The following is a 25,603-nucleotide window of genomic DNA, read 5'->3' on the forward strand; positions in this document are numbered from 1 at the left end:
ATTTTGGACGTTCTTTATATCCACGAAATTAGGAGAACGTAATCTAGTCATATTTATTATCCATAACTCTCTCTGATATATTTAATGCAAAAATTTATTTTTTTAACGTTAATAAAATTATTTTTTTGTGATTTTCGATTCGATCTTCAACGATAGATGGTTTGAACAGTTTGAGATGTTCTAAAAGTAATTATGAATATAATATCTTTAATATATATAATAAACATAAAATTACACACGATTGGTCCTTAACACATAGCTGTTCGTGGTGGTTTGACCGTCGAACTTTGATCGATCACTACAAATAAAATTACATTTAGTGGTACAAAGTTTTAGTGGCATTTTGATTTTGTGCCACTATAGCCTACTTTTAGTGTCACTTTTAATTGTGCAACTATAAGTTTGAATATACAGTGGCATTTTCTATATTAATCGTCTCCAAAAATTAGAAAATCCAACCTTCATTGTTGCGGGGGGAAATGTTTTCCCAAAAATTATAAAATCCCGCCAACACTTTGATTCCCTCCTATCCAAAATTTCCCCCTGTCTGATTTCTACATGGCAAAGAGATTAAAAGACTAAAATATTCTATTTCTCCATTACCTTTCCGATTACCTCCCACGCTCCCAAATACGATCGTCTCCCACCCATGCCCTAAATCCTTAATCGCTACCTCCTTCGCCATCGACTTACTCCAGGCTCCAAATTGTTGTCGTTCAGACATTGCAACCTCTCCACCGCTGCCTCCTGGCACTACTTGTTGTCGCGCTCTGCCCATACATCTTCGAATAAGGTATGAAACCCTTCTTTCCTTTTAGAAATCAGACGGAAATTTTCCTCTAACTTCCATCTCCGACTCTAGAATACGAGGAGTGGACGAGAAATCAGAAAAAAGTTGTTGATTATGGTAGGGCGCTAGACGATTAAGATTTACGGTGTACTTTGTTCTTCACGACTTCATGAATCACGCCCCCCAAAATCATTAATTCATCATTATTCCACCTGATAGCTTAATTGCATCTGATTTCTGGAACCGACTGGCTAGTGTCTAGAACTAAGGAGGACCAAGGGAGATTCTGGATAAAAGAGGAGGCGTATAATTTCTCGATATGTAGAATTGGAAGTCAAAGATGAAAGTCCTGACCGAATTCATGGTGGAAGACGAAGATTCAAAGGATATTTGGGTGAAATTTTAACTTTTGATGATTTTTAAATAAATATTGTTGGTATTAAGATCTTATGTTTAATGATCTTCATATTTCTAATTAGAAATTCTATTGAATCACATCTTATGTTCATGATCTCTAAACTTCTGTATTTACTATAGGTATTGGTAAGTAAGTCCAATTTTCCACAATTCACTACTACTACATAAAAGGAAACTTCAAAGAGCTAGGCATGGACTACCACCCATGTAGCTTCAGGTTTGCGTTCGGCGAGTTGAACTTTTTCCCTGTATTTTCTTAGAAGGATTGGGTTATAAAGGAAATAATTTAAAAGGAAAATTGCATACACCTCAGGAAAAACATATCAAACTTATAGATGATCTTCAAAGGAAAAACATTTAAATACTAAATAATTGTATCTCAAATATGTGTTGGTCACTCTTACATACTGTTAGGAACCTATACATGTGAAAGCAAATGCAACTTGATAAACAAAAAGTGAGGGGACTTTTCTTGTATGATTTTGCAACAAGCATCATTTGGGTACCCGAAACTAGTCAACATATTTGAGTTTTTTGAAAAGAAAAACTTTTCTCCAAAAGTATACAATAGTAGAATCACAAGTTCTAGAGAAATAGCACAGGACTTCATAGTTGTACATAAGAAGATGTGAAGAATATAAAGGTCATGGTTTGTCTTATTTAACAGGAAATTGGTAATTCTTATAGCGCTACACTTCCTAATATACTTTTCTTGTTTTTTTCTTGTTTATATATGTGCCATATTATACGATATCCAACTATAAATTCCTGCTATAGTTCTTGATTGGCTTAATCATGTCTAAATTGATGCATAATTTATAGAGATTCTGGATGCTAACATGATTATGAATGAGGCAACTGATTACACCATGGGAGCTCGAAGTAGAAAAAGGAAAACCAGTTTGAAAACCCTATGAGTAAGACATTCAAAATCTTTTCTCACTTTGGAATTTATTTTCATTTTACTGGCTGATGCTTCAAAGATGGAGCATAAGTTGCGAGAGAAACTAAAGTATCTTTAAACATGTAACGTTTTTTTCATATGTATTTTTACTGAAATTTTGTTTTTTACTAAATATCTATTTTTTTATTATTGTTGGAAATCTGGGTTTTTATAGCTGGAAATCTGTTTTTCATACTAAAAAATTGTTATTTTCAGCTGAAAAACTGTTTATTAGATATTATTTCTAAAATTCCATGATTTTACAATTCTTACTTTCTTTTATTCTCTTTGTTCTTGTAGCTTCACATGAATCACATGGTGTTTGTCAAATTCAGTCATGCCTTGGAACGAATGAAGGCTTTGTAGGCTAACTACACTTGGGTGTATAGGAATAGTATTGGAATAGAGTACATGTATGTATTGTAATACAGTTGATTGTATTGGAATAGACTAGCTAAATGTAATAGAGTACATTTATATTGATCGTATTATAATTGATATAGGGAGTGAATATTGTTAGACAAGTAAACTTTAAGTAATGATATTGTGTTTCTATTTATTATGTTAATTTTCTTATTATTATTTTATATTGCATTTAAATTTTAAATAAAATTGGATCTAAATTATTAATATATTTTTTTTCCGTTGAAAAGTGCCACTAAAAGTATAAAAATAATATTTATTTTAGCAATATAATAGTGTCATAAAAATAGTGCCACTAAAACCTATAAATGATTTAGTGGCGTAATTGAAAAGTGACACTAAAACCTAATAAGGCTGCAGCGACACAACCAGAAAGTGCCACTAAAGGCCTTTAGTGGCAACGCTTTTAGTGGCACTGCGGCGACACAACCAAAAAGTGCCACTAAAGGCCTTTAGTGGCAACGCTTTTAGTGGCACTTTTTTTTGTACCGCTGATTGCTTAAGGGGCTTTTAGTGGCACTTTTTTCGGTTTTTAGTGACACTTTTTCTATGCCACTAAATGTCATTTTATTTGTAGTGAATTTTTATCGATTGTTACATGTTTCCTAATTTTAATCACCACATCTAACATTCTGAAGATCCCAAAGACTCGTTCCTAACATGACCTATTCCACCTAATTATTTAACTCATTAAACAAAACAAATACTAAAATAAACTTAAACCACTATCAAGATTAAAACCTACATTCACCCCTTAATCTTGACTCATTTCTTCATCAAAGCAATGCCGGTTCTTCCTCTTAGATCAAGTCGGCCTCTTTGTTATTGTATTTGTCATTCCACTTTGTGCACTCATAACTAAAGTGTCCAAAGTCTCCACAATTAAAGCACCGAAATCCACTTTTTCACCTCGACCTCTTCCACCTCTTTCAAAGTTTCTTCCACATCCTCTTCCATGTCCACTACTTTCACCATACCTTTGTTTACTTTCCATCATGAGTTGATCTTGATCTTCCTCTTTTTCTTCATGACTTTGAAGCATTTCTTCATAAGCTTTAACCCTTCCAACTACTTCTTCAAATGACATAGTTGCACGATCGGAATATTTGTCAATAGGAGCTTCAATTAGCAAGTATTTCTTTGGATTCGAATTGACAAATCTTCCTTACAATCACCTCATCTTCAAGAGTTGAGCAAAGGCTATTGAATTTGGCAACAATACCACTTATTTTGCCCGAAAAGTCATTGATTGACTCGTTGTCCTTCATCTTTAGGATCTTTAGTTCATTTCTTAAGGTTTGTAACCTTGCCTTTTGCACCTGTTCGACTCCTATATACCGAACCTTGATTGATTCCCAAACTTCTTTGGCACTCTTTGTGGTTAGCAACCTGCAAGATAACATTTTCTGGTAGAGTTTGGAAAATTATACCTTTAGTGGTATAATTTTCTTCTCTTCAATCACATCTTTAGTTATAGCATCCCAATGTCCATATGCCCTTAACACAATTTCAATCATACTAGACCAAGTGGTGTAATTGGTCTCAGTTAATCTAAGGCACTGAAATGGTACAACGGTACCTTAAATTACAATTTCTTTTGCTCCTCCTGTCATTCTTCTTTCCTAAACTTGCTGTCTATTTTTGCAAGTAATTTGGTAAAAGTTTGTACATTCCTATGTTTCTTTCTTTCTCAAGTAACAACAGGTTATCACAGTCTTCTTTCTTCTTTCTATCTTTCTTTCTTTCTTTCTTTCTTTCTTTCTTTCTGGCGGCCTTGTCTAGAGTAGTGATATCTTCAATCCTTCATGCGATTTGTCATGAAATCACCACTTGCTTTCTTCTAATCAAGCCTAGGATCTGATACCAAATTTTGGAAATCAAACCCTTTAATTTACATTTTACTACAACAACAGACAATACAAAAACAACACTTGATTCGTGATTTTCAGGAATCAAGAAAGAGGAATAGATGGAGGAATAAGAGATTTTCGTGACTCTATGTTGCTGCACTTTTATTCAGAAAACAGAATGTTTTTATAGCCTACAAAACCTAATGACTCTAAACAAAAACTAATTAAGCCTACCTTTCCTAATTTTAATCACCACATCTAACATTCTAAAGAGCCCAAAGACTCATTCCTAACATGACCCATTCCACCTAATTATTTAACTCATTAAACAAAACAAATCCTAAAATAAACTTAAACCAAGGATTAAAACCTATAATTTTTGCCATGTAGGATAATATAAACATGCAAAATCATCAACATATAACCGATTTACCCGGTCATAAATCACTAACGGTGACATTGACACAAAAAATACTACATTTTTTAAGGACATAGTATAAATAGAATTAAACGATTGATGATTTGGTGCATAAATTACTATTTGGTAGCATTAACCCTTCTTCAAACTGCACAATTTTTTTGCAAAAATCTTTCTTTTGCGACTATGCACAATGGCGGAGGGAGTACAGGGGCGAGCAGGTGCTTTGCCCCCCTCAACATTTCTAATTTATATACATTACTCCCTTCAGCTTTTCCAATTTATATACATTACTCCCCTTGACTAAATTCATAAATATTATTTTGATTTTCATAATAACAAGGGTTGAATGTTGCATATCCTTTATCAACATAGACTAGATTTACCTAAAAATAAAGGATTTACCGTTGAAATAATTGCTTTTTGACAGCTAACATTTCTTATACCATTTTTACTGTTTTGTTAACACATTGATAATAAATAATAAGGAGTTGATGTTATTAAATCTTATAAAATCATATTTTATAAACCATTTATTTAATAATCTATATATTTTTGTGTTTTCTTGTTATGTAAGTAATATTTATCGGATGATAAGTTGTGATTTATTTATTTTATTGACTTTGTTAGGATGATAATTTTTTATAACTTTTTTGTTAGTTTTAATTTTTATTATTGATAAAATAGTTAATTATTACTTTTAGGTTTATTTTTAATTTTTCTATTGCTTTTTATCATTAATTTTTTTGATTTGGACACGGTTGGTATGCATATATTAATTTTTTTTAGATATTCAAATTATGTATTAATTTTTATCTCAAATTTTCCTTTAAATTATAGACTATATTGCGTTATCCGGTTATAAAATATTGGTTAACCTTATTATGATGTAAGCCCCCTTTATTGTAAAATTCTGGCTCCGTCCCTAACTATGCATGCCTTGATTTAGATCTACTTTCGATCTCTGTGTCCTTTCTATTCTTTTTTCTTTCTTTTTATCTTTTCCCCCAATTTGCCATTGTATGTTCAGGTGAAGTACAATGACATATAGCGATTTAGTTCTTTGCTTTGTGTCATTGTATTCCAAAATACAAATTAACTCTCATTATAAATATAGTACCTACATTTTTTTAATTGAAAAATAACATCACGTAAGTGTAATCTTGTTTATATAATGTAAACATATATTCTAGCTTATATTTCATACACAGTAGGCAATAAAGGAAAAAAAATCCAACCATATATGGTTTTCTAGACATGTAATTTACAACCCGCAACAGGAATTAACTCTATTTGGAGTACAACTTCACCGCATTCAACGTCTGTCAATCGAACGACCATGTCTTGTACAATTTTTCCATTCTCCCAAACAATGCAGCTCTCATCGGATAGATAGTTTTGCTTTTTGGGTTGGATACGTTCGAGTTTGGTACCATTTGGGACGTTTTTCAAGTCCAAACCCTTTTTAAGGCATTCAATGTACGGTTTTACATCTATGTCTGCCACACCCATACTATCATCATTGCTAAACCTATCCCTGTCGTACACAGCCTGAAATATAGTAAACAAATTTGCTTTTGAACAAAAATAATAGAATATATTGAACTCTAGTTGTGTATGATTGAGAATAGTGTCGTCAGATTTTTATTTGGAGTCAAGATTTTCGAAAGACGGATACTTACAATACTAATTGGAGTTTTGGGATCCCTCATGGTGAGAGTCAATTCATCATCCCAGACAGGATTGCAGTTCCCCTTGATAACCTTAGTCTTTGTTTTCTGCATTACAACGAAAATCCTTCGATGAGAGCTGACTATGGAAAGCAAGAGTTTCGGAGTTTGATTTTCTTTCCGTTATTGTTTCACATTGATGCAATTTAGAGACATCCAAAACAGATAAAGATACTTATGATCCTTTGAATGAAAACTTATCTCGTATAGAATCTTAAAAAACTTCTATTTTCGATAAAAGCTTAAACAAGACATTGTTTGCAACATTTAAGGGTGTCTATGAATGGCGTACTTGGTCACTAAATGGAATTTATAAACGGGAACCATGGCCTTTAGTATCCCTTTCTAACAGAAACTTGAAATTCAAATTTTGTCCCAGATTCCTTTTCTTTATTGTCCCATTTCAGAAAGAACATTAAAACTAGCTAGATCATTGCAATATATAACATAAAAAATTTCATTGTTCTTCATCTCAGAATTCTTGTTCTTTATTGTTTCCGCAAATACCTTTCTGTATATATGGCTGAAAGGTGGTATTGCAATATATGATAACATAAAAATATTCAAATTAATATGATTCATCTTAAAACGTTATATGATCAAATGAAGACAACAACAATAATAAGGAATCGATTTAATTACTTCTTGCAAGATTCTGATGTAGAAGAGCAATATATAATATATGTCAAGCAAGAAACGTAAATCATTTAAGAATTTTTTTTGGTGGAATAGAGAGACCTGGCCATCCAAGGTAGCAACGAGATAAGGATCGCTGCTTTTGGCGTCACGAACAGCAAGATTGATCCCTCTCTTCACTCGCAACTTCAATAATCCGAGGATGCCTTCCATTATAATCTCTATAGTATCTCCTTGATCCCTCCAATACTTTGATAGAAAAAAATTGCATAACCTAATTTAACTTTGTTTTTTTTGTTAAAAATGTAGAGAGAGAGAGGGAGGGGGTTGATTATTGACCCAAACAAAGAGCTACCACGTATGTAAGGAGATGTTGTCAAAACCGCAAAAATCTCTCTCTCTCTCTCATGTGTACAGAGTTTCGATCTCACAGTTCAAGGCATCTGATCCGGTATCAAAAGAATAATACAACCTTGAGTTCTTGATAAATTTTTTGGTTCTTAATTAGATCAAACCCCGAAAAGGTTATTTAAATCAAGAAAGTGTTGCGTTGCTCTTGATTAATATTCTTTTGTTTCACTTTACGTGTACTTTTGGTATTCAAAAGATGCTAAGGCTTCGTTCGATCTCTTATCAGCAATATCATTTTCATTTCGGTAAATCTTATTTACATACCTTACTCATGAAAAAAGAATACATTTTATATATATATATATATATATATATATATATATATATATATATATATATATATATATATATATATATATATATATATATTAAATCCAAAGGAGCTTAGGAATAATATTCTTTTAGCCTTTAGGATTTTGCCACTTAAGTTTGCTGAACTTGACACTTTTAGTCCCTAAAGTCAAAATTTTTACATTTTTTTGCCTTTTGATTAAGTTTTTGTGCCTTAAGGTTTATGCCACAAATCTTTAATGACTTTGACACTTTTAGTCCTTATATTAAAAACTATTGCATTTTGGTGTTTTTGCCACAATTCTTTAATGAATTTGACACTTTTTGTTCTTGTAGTCAAAAGTTTTACATTTTGACATAAAAAACACAAAAAAACCTCCTTTAAAATTTTGCCAACATATTTTCCCAACGTTAACAACTTTAATATTATTGCCACAACATTTTGGATTTTCTCTACCATTGTCCATTTTTTTCGTTGTACACTTTTGACATCTAATTTTAGGAGTTGTCGATTTTCTTTCCCTATTTATGGTGATTTAGAATTTAAGCACATATCTTTTAAAGTTTGCCTATTTTTTCCATATTACCCCAAAAGCGGCATAGCCGCGGGTTCTTTACTAGTTATTATTAACAATGGTACTGCTCCTCCAACGGAGATTGATGTTTGGTGAGTGATAAAAAAAGTTGGTTGATATAAAAATAATACTAACACTACTATTGGTATTAGTATTATACTATTAATTAATATTAGTATTATCATCATTATATATTATTATTAATAAGGTAAAGCTACACATTTGAGTCATTTGAGTCTCGATATATGATATATATCTATGACTATAATATGTCCCAGAGACTTCAAATTCAACCACTAATAAGTTCCTTAAAAAATAATACCGGCACATGTTTATGTGGGACGGGAATTTAAATATTTTTCATCAAAATTCAAAATTAGGTTACTTTAACACTTAACGCCAGTCCCTAATAAGCTTCCTTCAAAATAGTATTTGTGACTAATTAATTGGTCTCTAATATATCTATAACTAAATAATCAATCATATATACTAATTTATAGTCCATTCGAATGTAAAATAATGCTTGTTTATTAAGGATTGAAATTCAGTCTTTAGAAAGTTTGCTTTCAAAAGTTTGCTTTCAAATGCTAAATTGGTGCAATTCTATCAAAAACTAAAATTCAGTTCTTAATAAGTTCTTTACAAAATCAAAATTTATGAAAGTTTATCGGGGTTTGAAATTTAGTCTCTAATAAGTTTCTCTTCATAGTCAAAATTGGCTCTAGTCTATTCAAGACTGAAATGTAGTACTCGTTGATAGCTACGTGTGGATATAAAGTATGTCGGAAAAGAAGATTGTATACAAAAGATGAATTTTACAAAATTCAGCGTGCGCATGTGCAACATGACACTTAGATTCACGACAGATGTTGCAGACGTGATCCAACAGGAAGCCGACATGTGTCATGCGTTGGGTGGAGCCAACGCATTGATGCGCGCCACACACCTATAGAAAACGCCGCATGCTCCTAGGAAAATCACTATAAATTGCAACTTGAGTCCAGTTCAATCGACACACCAATTCCTTCTATTTTTCCCTCTTTCATCCGTCTAAAAGATATACCCTCTCCCCGAGCGGCCCTGAGCCTCTCGACGCCTTCAACAACAATACCCCGAGCCAACCAAAGCACGCTTCAAGGATGAGTTTCACGAAACCTTTTTACTGATTTTCCGTAGGGGGAATACATGCTTAGATAATAATTTATTTTATGATTTATCATAAATTAATTATATTATTATCGATTATTCGTATTTATCTAAATAACCAGTCGTTACTCTGCCCAACTTTTGAGGATAATCATTTGAACTAGTCGTTACATTGCCAAACTTTTTAAGCATTGTAATTGGTCGTTACTCTGCCCAACTTATACGAATAATCATTATAACTAGTCGTTACGCTGCCCAACTTTTAGAAGCATTGTAACTGGTTGTTACTCTGGTCAACTTATACGAATAATCATTGTAACTAGTCGTTACACTGCCCAACTTTTATAAGCATTGTAACCAGTCATTACTCTGCCCCAAATTCATAAAAATAACTTCATTATCATTATGTTACTCTTTATAATGACTATAACAATATAACTATATATAAGTATAATTATGCGACAACCCACTGGAATCATGTTCATACTTTAATGGCTAAACAACACAAAGGTTTAATGAGACAACAATTCACCACCTTAGCTAATAATTTTAGCTAGAACCTTGGCATATAGTCGTTAATGTTAAGTGAATAGGAGAGTTATGTATAGGCCTATATAAGGGTAGACACCCCCACCCGCGGTTGCTAGCTACAACCATGGAGGTCAAGTCAAAAACAGGGATAACTGTCAAAGTTTTCTTTTACGACCTCCGATGAAGTGCCGTACGGGGATGCAATATTATGTCAATAGCTCGATTATGGGATCTCATTGTAACATTGTCCATGAGCCTTAAAGGAAGTGATAAACTTAACAACTACCATTAGGGGAACCCCTAATAGTAAATGTAGTATACAAATACATTATTACGAATAATAACAGGAGGAAAAAAATTGAAATGCTTATGATATTTAATAAAATACAACTATTAGTATCAAGTACCCTATTTGTAAATACACTTTTGGTTTAAAAGCACATCAACGTTTTTGCTTAAAAATACTTAATACAACTAAATAATTAGTACAAAAGTATTCTCAAGGTATAATATTTCAAACCTGTGAGCTCACCAACATAATGTTGACGTTTTCAAAACCGCATGTATTCCTAAGAAACCAAGAGATGGAAGCTTGCACTCCTTGAAGAAATAAATGATCAATGGAACTACCGAAAGCTTGTTATCCTTATTATATAATGTTATGCCTAAACTGTCAATGTACTATTTGTATTAGATATTCTAGTACTTCAAAACATTTTCTGATGTAATATTTAAACCTTAATGGAAGTGATATTTATGTTATATATTGTTTTTGTAATTTTTAATGTATATGCAATATCTATGATCCAACATCGAACGTTACACAACCCAACATTTTCGTCGTAGGTCTAGGGTGTGACAGATAGGTCTAGTCAATCTCTAATTATTGACACAATAAAATCAGTCCTAGAAGATGGAAGAAAGTGACTTGGATTTCTGATTGGAGTCAACCAATGGGTACTAATATACAAAGATCAAACTTGATCTATAGGTTTACATTAAAGAATCTCCCTACAACTACGTGGAAAGTTGATATAATTAAGCCTTATGATGCATTTTGGTTAATCATATATCATCCTATTTGATAGAGTAGGGAATTAGTTATAAACTATAACTTACCATTGGATTTTTTTGCTTAAAATGTGTTTAATAATTTTTATGGTATTAGAGTCTCTGTTGGGATCTCTAGATTACCTTTATATTTTTTTTCTCACGTTCATCGATTTTGATGAACTGAATAAAAGAAGTGGAAATTTCAAAATTTTAAATACGCTGATATTTAAAGTTTAGTGGTTTCATTTTTACGTGTTAAGTATTAAAATTTGTGAATGTTGATCGTTTTAGGTTGTTGTTCATTACCTTAAATGTAATGGTTTTTGGCATTTTTGATCTAGTGTGTTTATTGTAACTAGATTAGACCTTTTCCATTCTATTTAATTTATTTCATTGTAACGTAAATAGAGAGAATGTGGAGGACAAAAAAATGGTAGAAACTAGAAAGGTATGCAAAATGGTTCCTTTGGTGGACTTTGCAATCCCAGAATTTTCCTTGGCAGGATTTGTAGGTTTGAGTCCAAGATGGCCTCAACCCACCTACTAGGTCTTGTCCTACATACTCAGCCTAAGAGTAAGCCCCTCGGCGTATCTCAAAATAAGGGTATGAACTTACTATCTTTTTGTTTGTGATTGAATCATGCATTGCATTACATATCATTAAATTATGAAAATGATATTGTTATCAATGTATTGTATATACTATTAATTGTTAAAAAGTTGGTGAACAGGAAGCTTTTGAAAATATGAATTTGACCACAAGTTTTTTCCGGTTTAACACGATTACCACATCTATTTTCGATTTTGCATTTACCTCCCTTAAAAGCTGGATTTTACATTTACCTCTTTTACCAATTCACCCTCCACCACCTATGTTGCCCAATTAGTTTCATCTGCTTCCACCGCCTTCTTCTACAACTTTCATCTACACATGGCACCGTTCGTTTCAAGAGTTATCGCCTTTCTCATCGTTATCTGTCTGTCTCTCCCGACATTCTTCCGATAAGCACCCGCCTAAGGCCTGTCGTCGCCTTCCTCCGGTCTTTTCCTTCTCTTTTTGTGCAGCGCAATGACTTCTGTTGTCTGTCTACAAATCGTTGAATTGCTAACTACCATCTCCTTTCACGGCTTGCGGTTTTGATTTCTTCCTTTGACATTTTCTGGTCTTCATCATTCACTTGTAATTCCTTTGATGGGTTCCGATTTTAATTGTTCTGTTGAGTCTAATTGTGTTGCGTCATGGGCTTATGTTTTGTATCCGGATTGGGCCTGTCCATCCGTGATTATCTAGTAGGGTTATACTATAAATATGCATGCATGTATGCATTAGATGCAGTTGATTATTACGTTTATTGTTTTGTAACCCTAAACACCTCTACAGTCGAAGTTCTTAATCGAGCTCTTCTGAGGTGTTGAAGTTTTAATCATACGACACATTCAAAGCCATTCTCGTGTTCATAATTACGTTCTTAATTGTTTGCCTGCATAGAATCTAACGATCCTAATTGAACTTTGTTCTAACAATTGGTATCAGAGCAGGAGACTGTGTGATCAATACACATTCCTTCTGTATTCAGAATTCTTTAGGGTTTCCGCTTTTATCGTATAAATAGAAGTCGTCTTCTTCATATCGACGGTAACTCTGTTTCAGATAAAACTCTAATCTCAAGTTTACAGGTTTGATTCTAGCAGCTTACTATGTCTCACGAAGATTCGCAAACAAATCCCATCAACATCTCAAACAGCATTGGATCCACTACCAAAATTCCCATTCTTTACACTCAAGACTATAAAGTATGGGCGCATCACTTTGAAGATTACGTGGTTGGATCTGAAGACAATGGCTATCTCATCTGGGAAGCTATCACGCTTGGGTCGTTTGTTCACTCAGGAACGAACACAACAGTTAAGTCCCAAAAGGAATATAACAAGCTGGTGGCAGATGTAGATAAGATGCCACAGGACGAGAAAGACAAGTTGCTGTGTAATGTGAAGGCCATGAGAATGATCAGATTCTCCTTGCAATCTGACACTTTTCGCTTGGTTGGTTCATGCACGACGGCCAAAGAAATCTGGGATAGGTTGAAAGAACTTTATTCAACCGATGAAGATCTAGAACACTCCATTCAAACCTTGCTGCTGTCAGAATTTGGAGTTTTCGAACAGAAACCAGAAGAGAAAATCATACAAACTTTCGATCGGTTCAATCATCTCCTAAGTAAGATGATCAGGCATGGAATAGAATGAAAGTTGATTGAACAGAAGGTGACCTTCATGAACGGTCTGAGACCTGAATAGATGGCTGTGGTCTCAACCGTGAAAGCACATGAACAGTTTAAGTCTTACTCACTAGTGAAACTTGTGGAAATACTTAAGTCCCATGAAAGTGTTGTAACCAAAGAAGCGAAGGTAGTTTCTGGTGTGGGATCGCTGACCCTTGTCTCAAAAGGAAAAAGCATTGCAGAAGAAGAAGAAGAGTCTGATATGTCTGAGTGTGACCTTACAAGCGAGGAGTATGCTTTGATGGTCACCAATCCAAAGAAGTTTGCACGAAGAAAATTTCCTGTCAACAAGAACCAAAACTGGCAGGGAAGTTACAGCTCTGAGAAGGTAAAGGATGAAGCGAAAAATTCTTCTCAAAAGGATGAAGACAAGAAGGAGAGCAAGCTTGCTGGAGACTCTGGGTTCGAATGCAATTACTGTCACGACAAGAACCACTTTACCAAAGATTGCATGCTAAGGAAAATGGTTGAGAAAAGAGATGGCGAAGATGATGAGGCGTACTATATGTGCAAGTTGGAAGAGATCAAGAAAAAGAAGGCGACTAATAGTTTTATGAATGCCTTGATTATGCAGGAGAATGCAGATAAAGATGTGTTCGGTGGCGTTGAAGTTTGGTCAACCGATTCTGAAGATGAAGAGGTGAGAAACCCACTCATGGAAAGGCTTATGTGGCAAAGGAAGTAGGTTCGGCTGGAAGGTGTTTAATTATCACAGCTGGTTCATCAACCGAAAGTGCAAGTGAGGAACCGAACCTGACTAAGGACAAGTGTTTTGCAGCCAACCATGTGAGTGAGAAGATCAACGACTGCGATCGGCTGATAAAAAATGTACAATCCATCCTTGAATCACTTAAAGTTCCAATAACAGATTATGAAGAAGAATTAAATGAACTAAAATTTAAAGTTTCTAACTTAAGTGGTAGTCTCATGCAAACTCGCTTAGCGAATTCTAACCTAACTGACCAACTCAGCAGGGTGTCTTCAAAAAGTGAGGAGAGAAGGATGTGGATTGAGCTGAAGGAGGCAGAATTAAATAGAGCTAGGGATGAAAGTATTTATTTGCAAAGAGACAATTTAAAGTTTTTAAAACAAAGGAATGTTTTTTGTTTAATTGCTAAGCGTCTATACTCTAATATTGCTCAATTGCATTTAAGTTGTGAGATAGGAAAGAAGATTCATAAGATGATTTTACCCTTCCTTGAATTTAAGGAGGATGAGGTCATAGCAGAATGTGAATCAGTAGTATCATCAGAAGAGACATCCATGTCTTACAAAATTGGACTGGACAAGATAGAAACCTTCATTGATTCTAGGGAACACAAATGTATGCTCAAAAATATTTTAGATGAAAATGATAGGTTAAAAATTAAGTCAGACACTATTCAATAATTTGACTTAACTAATGCCAAATTAACTTCAGAAAATAAAATGAACTTAGAAAATACGTCTGAATTTGATGAGGAAAGTGAGATGAGTGAAATCTCAGTAGAAGACGAAGTTGATTGCTCTGAGTTCATGAAGAGTGAAACCGAGAATGAGAAACCCCTCATATCTGAAAATTCGGTTGAGTTCGCTCGCATGTCAAAAGACAAGACACAGAAACTCAAGGAAAAAGCTATGGTCTATCAAAAAGTTCAAACTGTGCCGAATCAGGTATATGCAGTTACAGGGGTCACTGCTAAACAAACGACAGAATTAAAAATCTTGGTCGACAAAGACAATGCTGAAGGATGCGACGATTACTTCTGGTCTGCCCCTATTGACAACGCAGACGAAACCGTAGGCTTATCTGAGCAGACTTCATGGAGGGTTAAAGGAAGATATGTTGCTGAACCCATCAACAAACCCTCAAGTTTCGACAAACCAAGCACAAGTGGAACTAAAGAAATCCCTGAAGAACCGATGACAGAACCAACTGTTCCAACAAATACAACCGAAAGTCAAAAGGAGAAGCCAAAGGCTAGCTTCAATATCCACAAATCACAGAAGGAGTTAGCTGTACAGAAACGCTTAAGAAATCAAAGATACGCAAAGAATCTGAATGAGCGAAAACGTCACTGGGAATCTCAAAATCCCAACTACGTACCTCCTAAGAAAGAATCAACGGATAAAGGAAAGGAAAAACTGAAAGGAAAAGAAAATTTCAGCCCAAATTCCTACTATTCCCAATCTCAGAACCGAACATCTACTTTCGGTTCCCAAACTAGCGTACCGAACCGAAAGTCAAGTTTCGGTCCCCACATGGGCTCTCAGAACCGAAAGTCATGTTTCGGTCCCAAGTCTAGTTTCGGTCCTTCTAACTCCCATAGCAAAACAAATTCAGTGAAGGACATCAAAGGAAAGGGAAAGCTCAAATCAAAATCTGAGTTCCATAATAAGAAAAAGTCAGCTAACCCCAGGATTCAAAAGAAAATTCCTAAACCATCTAACAACACACCAACTAATACACCAAAATCTAAACAAGATAAAACTAAAATCAAGGTGTATACCATTAAAAGAAAAGATCAAACCACTCTAGTAAAAAGAACATATTTGGTTGATATTTCTACTGTAATTCCTTTTTCTGTGAAAGACTCACCAGGACCCAAGAAACTTTGGGTTCCTAAATCTGCTTGAATTTGCAGGTAATTAGTGACGAGCAGTTCGATGATGAATGGTATATAGACAGTGGCTGCTCGCGTCACATGACAGGAAGGAAGGAAGAGCTGAGGGAGTTTCGGTCCCTAAAAGATGGTGGGTGTGTAAAGTATGGAAATAACTCCTATGGAACAATCAAGGGATATGGTATGATAACCAATGGAGATTTCTCGATTCGAAAAGTGGCGTATGTGGAAGGATTGCAGCATAACCTCATCAATGTGTCACAATTAGTTGTGGGAACAGGTCTGAAAGTATCATTTGATGATGAGGGCTCTGAAATAATTGAAAATCAATCGAAAAAGGTTCTGCTAAAGTCTGAACGCAAGGGAGAGATGTATCCTTTAAATCTCAACCCAATACGAGGAAAACCAGCAATATGTATGCTGTCAAAGGCGAACACTGATGAAAGCTGGTTGTGGCATCGACGTCTATCGCACCTGAACTTCAAAGACATTAATAAGTTGGTGCTTGGTGATCACGTTCGAGGACTCCCTCTTCTCAAGTTTGACAAGGAACATCTGTGTGCAGCGTGTGAGATGGGCAAACAAAGCAGAAAGAGCCACCCTACACGAATCAATACAAAGATTGTTGAAGCTCTTGAACTATTGCACATTGACTTATGTGGACCTTCGGCTATCGAGAGCATCGGTGGTAGTAAGTACATTCTTGTTATTGTAGATGATTTTTCACGCTTCACCTGGGTTTTCTTTCTTAAGAAGAAATCAGATGCAACTCCCAAGTTGAAGACATTTATCAAGCAAGTGGAAGTGCAGCTGAGAAAGACGGTGAGGAATATCAGAAGTGACAACGGTCTGGAATTCAAGAATAACGATTTGAGGACTTTCTGGCTGACAAGGGGATAACTCACAATTTTTCGGCCCCTTATACACCACAACAGAATGGGATTGTTGAAAGACGAAACCGTTCTTTATGTGAGGCAGCCAGAACCATGCTCAGTTTCGCTTATCTTCCGTTATACTTCTGGGCTGATGCAGTTGCAACCGCGTGCTACACTCAGAATCGATCCTTGCTCAACAAAAGATTCTCAATCACTCCATATGAGATCTTAAACAATCGAAAGCCAAATGTCAAATTTTTCCACATATTCGGTTCAAGGTGCTTTATTTTCAATTCTAAAGAGAACCGAAATAAGTTTGACGTCAAAGCCGATGAGGGAATCTTTCTGGGTTATTCGCTAACATCAAAAGCATACAGAGTGTTGAACAAACGCTCCAAACGAATTGAAGAAACATATTATGTAACCTTTGACGATAATTACATGAAGAAAGTTCAAAGGAGCGAAAGTGATTTAGGGGAAATTTTTCCTGCATCAGGACAAGTCTCGGTTCCCATATCCAACTTGTTTGAAGAGTACATTCGGTTATTTGATGAACCAGAGAAAGCAGTACACTCAGAAGCGAAAGCGGCAGACAACAAAATCGATAATCTCAAAAAGATCATAGATGAAGCTGCCAAAGAAATAGAAACTGAACCTCCTAAACCGACAGGTGGTCAACCCTCCACTGACTCACCAAACAGAGGCTCATTGTTCAAGGGGGAGAGTTCATCAGCACTAAAGACAACCGAAGTATCTTTCGAGGGGAAGAATCCAATTCCGTCCCCAACTCATAAAGGTCCAGACGAGGGGGAGCATACAGCTCCAAACCCACCCAATAGTAGTCCAATCGAGGGGGAGAATCCAACTCCCACAGAGGATGCAAACTCTGATGCTGCCACAGGTTACACTTCGCCAGTCGAGGGGGAGAAAGAGAATGCAACTGACGAAGGCGAGGGTGATCAATCAGAATTTGAAGAGGAAGTGAATGCTGAATTGGATCCAGCATATGACCCAAATTATCCTCCGTTAGTGAAATGGACCAAGGGCCATCCCAAAGCTCAAATTATTGGAGAATCATCTGAGAAAGTACTCACTCGTTCACAGTTGAAAGCGAAACAAACTGCATTATTCTCTAAAGTTGAATTCTGTATGTTTAATTCGTTTATCTCCAAGGTCGAGCCGAAAACAGTTAATGCTGCACTTGATCATTGTGATTGGGTTCAAGCAATGCAAGATGAGCTCCATGAGTTTGAACGCAACCGAGTTTGGAGGCTGATTCCCAAACCAAAGGATGCTTCAGTGGTCGGCTTAAAATGGGTCTTCAGAAATAAATTAGATAAAGAGGGGAATGTCATTCGCAACAAGGCTCGGTTGGTGGTGAAAGGATATTGCCAAGAGGAAGGGATAGATTATGAGGAAACCTTCGCTCCAGTAGCTAGGTTGGAATCAGTTAGAATCTTCCTGGCATATGCTGCTCATAAAAACTTCGAAGTTTTCCAAATGGATGTCAAATGCGCTTTCTTGAATGGAGAACTAGAAGAAACAGTGTATGTTGAGCAACCTCCCGGGTTCGTGAATGAGAAATTCCCTGATCATTGCTATGTGCTGGATAAAGCGGTATATGGTTTGAAGCAAGCACCGAGAGCCTGGTATGAAACTTTAACTCGCTTTCTGAAAATGTCGAAATTTAAGCAAGGTTCGGTTGACCCAACCTTCTTCCGAAAGAAAGAAGGCGAACATCTAATGATAGTTCAAATTTATGTCGATGACATCATCTTCGGCTCCACGAATCCTAGCTTAACGGCTGAATTTAGGAAGTTGATGGAGACTAAATTTGAAATGAGCGCAATGGGTCCGATTAATTTTTTCCTTGGTTTGAATATTAGTCAGGGACCAGAAGGTATCTTTATCAACCAGGAGGCGTACACAAAGAACCTGCTAACAAAATTTGGCATGACAGGAGACTCAAAAGTGAAGGTTCCTATAGCGTTTGGCACTAAGTTAACACCCTCTCTGGAAAAACCTGCTGTTGACATAACACTATATCGACAAATGATAGGGTCCCTAATGTATCTAACAGCTAGTAGACCGGACATTATGTTTTCTGTTTGTTATTGTGCCAGGTTTCAAGCTAATCCAAGAGAACCTCACATGGTGGCAGTGAAAAATATTTTCCGTTACCTGAAGCGAACCTCATCTCTCGGTCTCTGGTATCCTGCTAGATCTGGATTCTTCCTTCAAGCCTTTTCTGATGCTGATCTTGGAGGATGTGGTCTAGACCGAAAGAGCACTACAGGTGGATGCCAATTTCTTGACGGAAAACTGGTTAGCTGGCAGTGCAAGAAGCAAACATGTGTGTCACTTTCAACAGCCGAAGCTGAGTATATAGCAGCAACATCTTGTACCTCTCAAGTCATATGGATTCAAAGTCAACTAAGAGATTATGGGCTGAGTATGAAGAAGATTCCTCTCTATTGTGACTCAGAAAGTGCAATAAGGATTTGTCACAATCCTGTGCAACACTCTAAGACTAAGCATATTGCACTTAGATATCATTTTATCAAGGACCACGTAGAAGATGGGAACGTGGAAGTACATTTCGTTCGGTCCTCTGATTAACTGGCTGACATATTCACTAAAGCCTTGCCTGAAGCGAGTTTCAATAAAATTTTACAAGGCCTGGGAATGATGGAAGCAGAGTCTGTACCGAATCCTCAAATCTCTCACTAAAAATTAGACAAGCGAAATGGAGCGAACGCTCGGTCTATTTCGGCTCCATAATTTTCGAGAACCGAAATGAACCGATCGCTCGGTCTATTTCGGCTCTGGAATTTTAAGGAACCGAAATGAACCGAACGCTCGGTCTATTTCGGCTCTGGAATTTTAAGGAACCGAAATGAACCGAACGCTCGGTCTATTTCGCTTCATTCTTTTAAGATAAGGTTTCGGTTGTACACTTTTTTCACTTTGTTCATCCAAAATTATTTTCTTTTTCTGTTTTTATTATTTTTCAGAAAACTTTAAAAATCCAAAAATATTTTCTTTTTCAGTTTTTTTTTTCAGAAAATCTCAAAACTTAAAAAAACAATTTTTTTGTGTGGTGTGTTTGTTTGCTTGTTCTTTTAATTAGGTCACAAGTGTTCCAGTACAACAGAATTTGGAGCTAAGGCAGGTATAATTATTTCCATAAGAACTAGTTAAGGGTCCCTAGAAGCATGCTGCTGCATGTTGACCAACGCCTCTACGACTTAGAGCAAGGCCTTAATGATTCGATTTATACCTATCGTTTCTTCCCAATCAGGCTGTTAAAATCAACTCAATCTAGAGCTACCTTACTCTTCTCATATGAGTTAAGAGTTTTTCTGCTTAGTCACGTCTTTATAGCAGAAGGTACTTTCGGTTCTTTAGCCACCCTCCTTACATTCTCCATGAACTTTCGGTTCACCACTGTAACCCTTGAGACTCTCAGTCTTTACCACTGAGGTTTATGGTTGCACAAAATCTGTGTTTGTGATCTTAGATACGTATACCACGTACTGAGTGAAACCCACAATCCAACACCAACAACGAATTAACGGTGAATTGTAATATTCAAGATCTTACTGGTTACCTAATGAAATCTCATTTTTTATTTTTGAGTGATCTTTTATGAATCTGTCTAACACCAAGGCTTTTCTTCACAAAAAGATCCAGTTTATTTTTGTTTTTGAGATTTCTATAACTTCTTTAGTCACTATAAAATATATCCTACCTACTTGTTCAACAGACCACATCGGTCTCACAAGTACTTCTTCCAATGTTCGGTCTTATGTTAAGAATCGATGTTCGGTTGAAGATAAGCCACCTTAAGCCTATGAATTAAAAAGAAGCCTTTCAATGTTTCTCTACAAACATTTGATCGTTATTTCACGGGAACCCACACAAGCACTTCAAGTCTCTCTTGACTTTGAAGGAAGCGATTCTTGCCCGGAATCACCTGCTTCTGTCTTATAATAGACATCACTCACATCTAATACACATTTGCTTTATTTCTTTATCTTTTTTCACCCTATTGCATGAAAATTTTATTTTCCAACATTCTGGTTGCTGTTGGTTCGATTTTTTTTTTATCTTTTGGCGAAACAGGGGTAATCCTAAATCTTGGAGCGATACTGAATTTCAAACGTCGATTGAGGATAAGATTTTGGGCGCCTGAATTTGAACGGTCTTTATACCCACGCGTGCTGTCGTATACCTAGGAGTAACCAACCTGTCACATCGCGCTTTTTCGGGCGACGTTTCAGTGATCTCATCATTATGATGACGATTCTTTCTCTCTCCTAGCAACGGTATATAAAGGGTTTCTAATCTTATTTGTCTTTTACCAGCAACAAATTCTCTCAAATTACAGGGCAAGTTGAAACTGTTCATCTTCTTTCTTCGATCAACAATGGCGACTTCTTCATCAGTTCACGATCAAACTGCTTCGTCCTCATTGCTTTCGATCAAGCCATATCAGAACATGATTATTGAACTCAATCCGTTTCTGTACGATACGTATATGCTGCAGGTGGTTGAGTGTTTGAAGTATTCTCCACTGGTTCTAGCCCTAACACAGGTGGAAGCCGTCCCTATGTCACTTTTATCACAGGTTTACTCTACTGCCTCTTATGACAAGAACAAGGAATGAATCTACTTCCAAATCCATTCTAATAAGGCTTCAATTTCAAAAGGGAGATTTTGTTCCCTATTGCACCTGGCTGTGGATTCATCTGTAATTTCACCAGACTTCATCACCACTACTCAACTTTTCTCGATGCTTTACGAAATGGGATACACTGACGTGCTTACCACAATAACGAAGGTTAAGAAGTCATGCCTACCGTCCCCATGGAATGGAATGCTTACTCTTCTCATCAAGAGTTTGGCGGAGAGAAGTGCTGGATCTGATGGCACCAGTAAGGGTTTTTTAACCCTTCTCTACGACCTTTACAATGGTCTCAATCTTGATTATGGGACGATTATCTGGTCTCAAGTGGTGCAAAGCCTCAACACTTCAACGAGGCATTCTGAAATCTCGTGTGCACGATTATGGACTCTCATTACACGAAGGGCGATTAATTCTTTGGAAATTCCGGTGATGAAGGATGCCCTAGTTGCGTCTATTGCTACGTTTCACACCAAGAAAATCATAATTTCTGATCCTAAGAAGTTCCCTCACATTGGCTCTATCCCTGAGACAATGTACAGATGTGTCACAGCCAAGAGTAAACTCATGGCTGATTATCGCAAACTTCCTCCCAAGGAACCGAGAGTCCTATCTCCTAAACAGAAGGTTGCCCTAGTTGCTGTGGACAAGCCTAGTAACCGAGGGAAACGGACCACTACCAAGAAAGAGCCAACAGAGGATGATAAGTCTAAGACTGCCAAGTCCAAGAAGCGTAAGTCTGAGAAAGGGGATTCTTCTAAACCGAAGAAGATTAAAAAGATGGCGAAAAGGTCCAAGAGTCCTACTCCTCCCAGTTCTAAACACGATGAGGAGGATGAAGAAGAGGAAATTCATCATGAATCACCGAGAGGTAATACTCCTCCCCGTTCTCCTACTCCAACCGAATCTCCTCATAACAAACTTCCAACACCACCTCCATCACCGAAACAGACAGTTCCAGTTTCGGTTGCTCCTATTCCCCCACCTACCACATCTCAAACAACAACTTCTTTTCCTCCACCACCACCAGTTTCTTCTGTTCCTATTTCTACAACTCCCTTACCATCTCCTATAATTTCCCAATCAACTACCACTACTATTCCTGAACCGACAGTAAGAGTCAACGTATCTGATACGCGGGCGACTACTGAAACAGAACCTCTAGTTACCTCTACACCACTTTCACCCTCACCTTCAACCGATTCCGGTGCCACTCTCAGTGGTGCTAATGATGAGTTTGATTCAACATATTACAGTCCCTATAGGCTTCCTACTGATGAGGATGATGATGCTCCTGTCACACGTCAACACTTGTAGGGCATTCATGAGAAATTGGATAAGTTGCTTGATGACAACAAGTCTTACAGTGGTATTGTGCTCAAAGCCTTTTTGGACACAACTCTTGAGCAATACACTGATTCCATTGACAAATCCACCAAAGCGGTTAATGAGTCTACTTCCTCTTGCCAAAAGGCCACTGCTGATGTTGCTGACATTGTTCATACTACTCAGATTTTTCTCGAGTCACTTAAAGGGCATGCTGATACAAGTGCAGCCAAGGTGCAAGCCTCTGTGGATTCATTTTCCAAGTCCCTTCAAGAAGAGCACACAAAGTTTGAAGCTGTTCGTTCTTCCATCCAAGCAGAGAACACTTCCCTTCTCAGTTCTGTGTCTTCTCGGCTGGAATCTCTTCACGCTGATCTAGCAAAAGAAAGTGATCTGAAGGAAGAACTTGCTCGACAAGCATCCACGATTGGAGTTCAGAAGGTTCAGCTAGCTCAAGCTGAAAAAGAAATTGCTTTGTTGAAGATAGAGAGAGCTATTTTTCGCAGCTGTGCAGGGGATGTGAAGGATATGCTCACCAACATTCTTGGTGCTCATGATCATATCCTTACTTTGACCATTAGGAATCATCTCACTACCAAACTTCTTCCTGCCCTTGCATTGTTACACGAGATGAAGGGTGTTTCGGAGAGATTTATTGCTCCAAAACAAGGGGGAGAGGGTGCTCATCAACCGAAGGTTAAAACTGAAACTGATTATGCTCAACCGAAGGTCAAAGTTACAACCGAACTGAAGTATAATGTAGCTTCAGGTTCTGGTTCACAAGCCAAGCAAAAGGAGATTGATGATGATAGCAATGACGAATCTGGGGAAACTATTGCTGAGGCTCTTAAGCGAAAGAAGAGGGATAAAGAGTTGGATGAAACCTTGAAGGTTGCAAGGGAAGCAGAGGAGAGGGAAAGGAGAAACAAGGAAGAAGAAGAAGCCTTGAACTGCAAGAAGGTCTTGTTTCCCCTATGGACAAAAGATGCACTTATCAATCAAGCTATAGAGTTTCCAAGTGTTTATTAGTTGGAACATGTTGCTTCGTTTGACTGTGACAATTCTAAGGAATCGCAGTTCGATATGTCGATAACACGAAAGACATTCACGTTTCACTGTTTCGATTCGACTGCTGAGGTTCCTTTTCCTCATCCGAAGGTTGCTCGTGAGCTTATAGACTTCTATTTGAAGTATGGTCAACCGCAGTACTTGACATGGAGCGCACAAAAGATAATCACTGTCAAGGTACTGAAACCTACGTCTGCTGGGAGGTTTATAAATGTCAATTTTAAAATCACACGAGGATCTGCAAACTCGGTGTCGATTATTTCCCTGGCAGACCTTCTAAATCTAAATCCTCATGACTGGATTCTTTTGTTTAATATTCTGCTCACAAATCCGAGGGAATATGAGCCGATATTGGAGCACTTGAAGAGAATGTTGGTTTCTTACATCCATGAGGTTGCAGCTATGGATCAAGAGATAGCGAAAGTGATGAATAAGAAACCGACCATCAAGCCAACATCGAAACCAGGAGATGTGAATAAGATGAAGATGGGCCAAATAGATTCAACACATCTTACTGTGATGTTTACAAAATGCGAAGCACACAGATTTTTATTCGCTCTTGTTGATAAACATTTATTTTCAATTGACTGCTTGGAGCACATCATCAACATTATTCATCGGTGCAAGCAGAACTCAGAAGCAGACAAAAAGAACTTCACGGACATGCTTCGGTGGTACATAACGTTCTGTCATCATTTGCTGGCTATCATTCCGAAGGTGTTCAAAACAATAAAGAAGTCTTCTGCAGCTCAGCCGAAGTGAGCTTTCTGTCCCATTGACGCAAAGGGGGAGATTGTTGAGTCTAATTGTGTTGCGTCGTGGGCTTATGTTTTGTATCCGGATTGGGCCTGTCCATCCGTGGTTATCTAGTAGGGTTATACTATAAATATGCATGCATGTATGCATTAGATGCATTTGATTATTACGTTTATTGTTTTGTAACCCTAAACACCTCTACAGTCGAAGTTCTTAATCGAGCTCTTCTGAGGTGTTGAAGTTTTAATCATACGACACATTCAAAGCCATTCTCGTGTTCATAATTACGTTCTTAATTGTTTGCCTGCATAGAATCTAACGATCCTAATTAAACTTTGTTCTAACAATTGGTATCAGAGCAGGAGACTGTGTGATCAATACACATTCCTTCTGTATTCAGAATTCTTTAGGGTTTCCGCTTTTATCGTATAAATAGAAGTCGTCTTCTTCATATCGACGGTAACTCTGTTTCAGATAAAACTCTAATATCAAGTTTACAGGTTTGATTCTAGCAGCTCACCATGTCTCACGAAGATTCGCAAAAAAATCCCATCAACATCTCAAACAGCATTGGATCCACTACCAGAATTCCCATTCTTTACACTCAAGACTATGACGTATGGGCGCATCACTTTGAAGATTACGTGGTTGGATCTGAAGACAATGGCTATCTCATCTAGGAAGCTATCACGCTTGGGTCGTTTGTTCACTCAGGAACGAACACAACAGTTAAGTCCCAAAAGGAATATAACAAGCTGGTGGCGGATGTAGATAAGATGCCACAGGACGAGA

At 36.8% G+C, this 25,603-nt stretch overlaps 1 protein-coding gene and 1 long non-coding RNA gene across 2 annotated transcripts; one reads left to right on the top strand and one right to left on the bottom strand.

Moving 5' to 3' along the window:
- The first annotated feature begins 525 nt into the window (after positions 1-525).
- Positions 526-2,718, top strand: LOC145129165 (uncharacterized). Its single transcript, XR_013717341.1, has 5 exons — positions 526-793; positions 863-1,184; positions 1,328-1,424; positions 2,030-2,124; positions 2,451-2,718. It is a non-coding gene; the product is annotated as an uncharacterized LOC145129165 (long non-coding RNA).
- A 3,270-nt stretch (positions 2,719-5,988) lies between these two features.
- LOC145133897 (protein C2-DOMAIN ABA-RELATED 10-like) lies at positions 5,989-7,708 on the bottom strand. The gene is made up of 3 exons (XM_079068847.1): positions 7,310-7,708; positions 6,524-6,619; positions 5,989-6,392 (listed from the first exon to the last, which is right to left on the bottom strand). Exons 1-3 carry the CDS (start codon positions 7,418-7,420, stop codon positions 6,093-6,095), a joined length of 507 nt encoding a protein of 168 aa, XP_078924973.1. The 5' UTR covers positions 7,421-7,708; the 3' UTR covers positions 5,989-6,092.
- Between the last annotated feature and the right edge of the window lie 17,895 nt (positions 7,709-25,603).

The sequence above is a fragment of the Lactuca virosa genome, chromosome 8 (genome assembly GCF_052849685.1).
Source record: "Lactuca virosa cultivar CGN04683 chromosome 8, Lactuca_virosa_CGN04683_v6, whole genome shotgun sequence".
Lineage (NCBI taxonomy): Eukaryota > Viridiplantae > Streptophyta > Magnoliopsida > Asterales > Asteraceae > Lactuca > Lactuca virosa.

Bases quoted from the DNA above. Each gene is read 5' to 3' on its own strand.
- LOC145133897 (XM_079068847.1), bottom strand. From the start codon at position 7,420: ATGGAAGGCATCCTCGGATTATTGAAGTTGCGAGTGAAGAGAGGGATC. The intron at 6,620-7,309 runs GTCTCTCTATTC...GTTGTAATGCAG, and splicing joins TTGCTACCTTGGATGGCCAG to AAAACAAAGACTAAGGTTAT. The intron at 6,393-6,523 runs GTAAGTATCCGT...ACTATATTTCAG, and splicing joins CCAAAACTCCAATTAGTATT to GCTGTGTACGACAGGGATAG.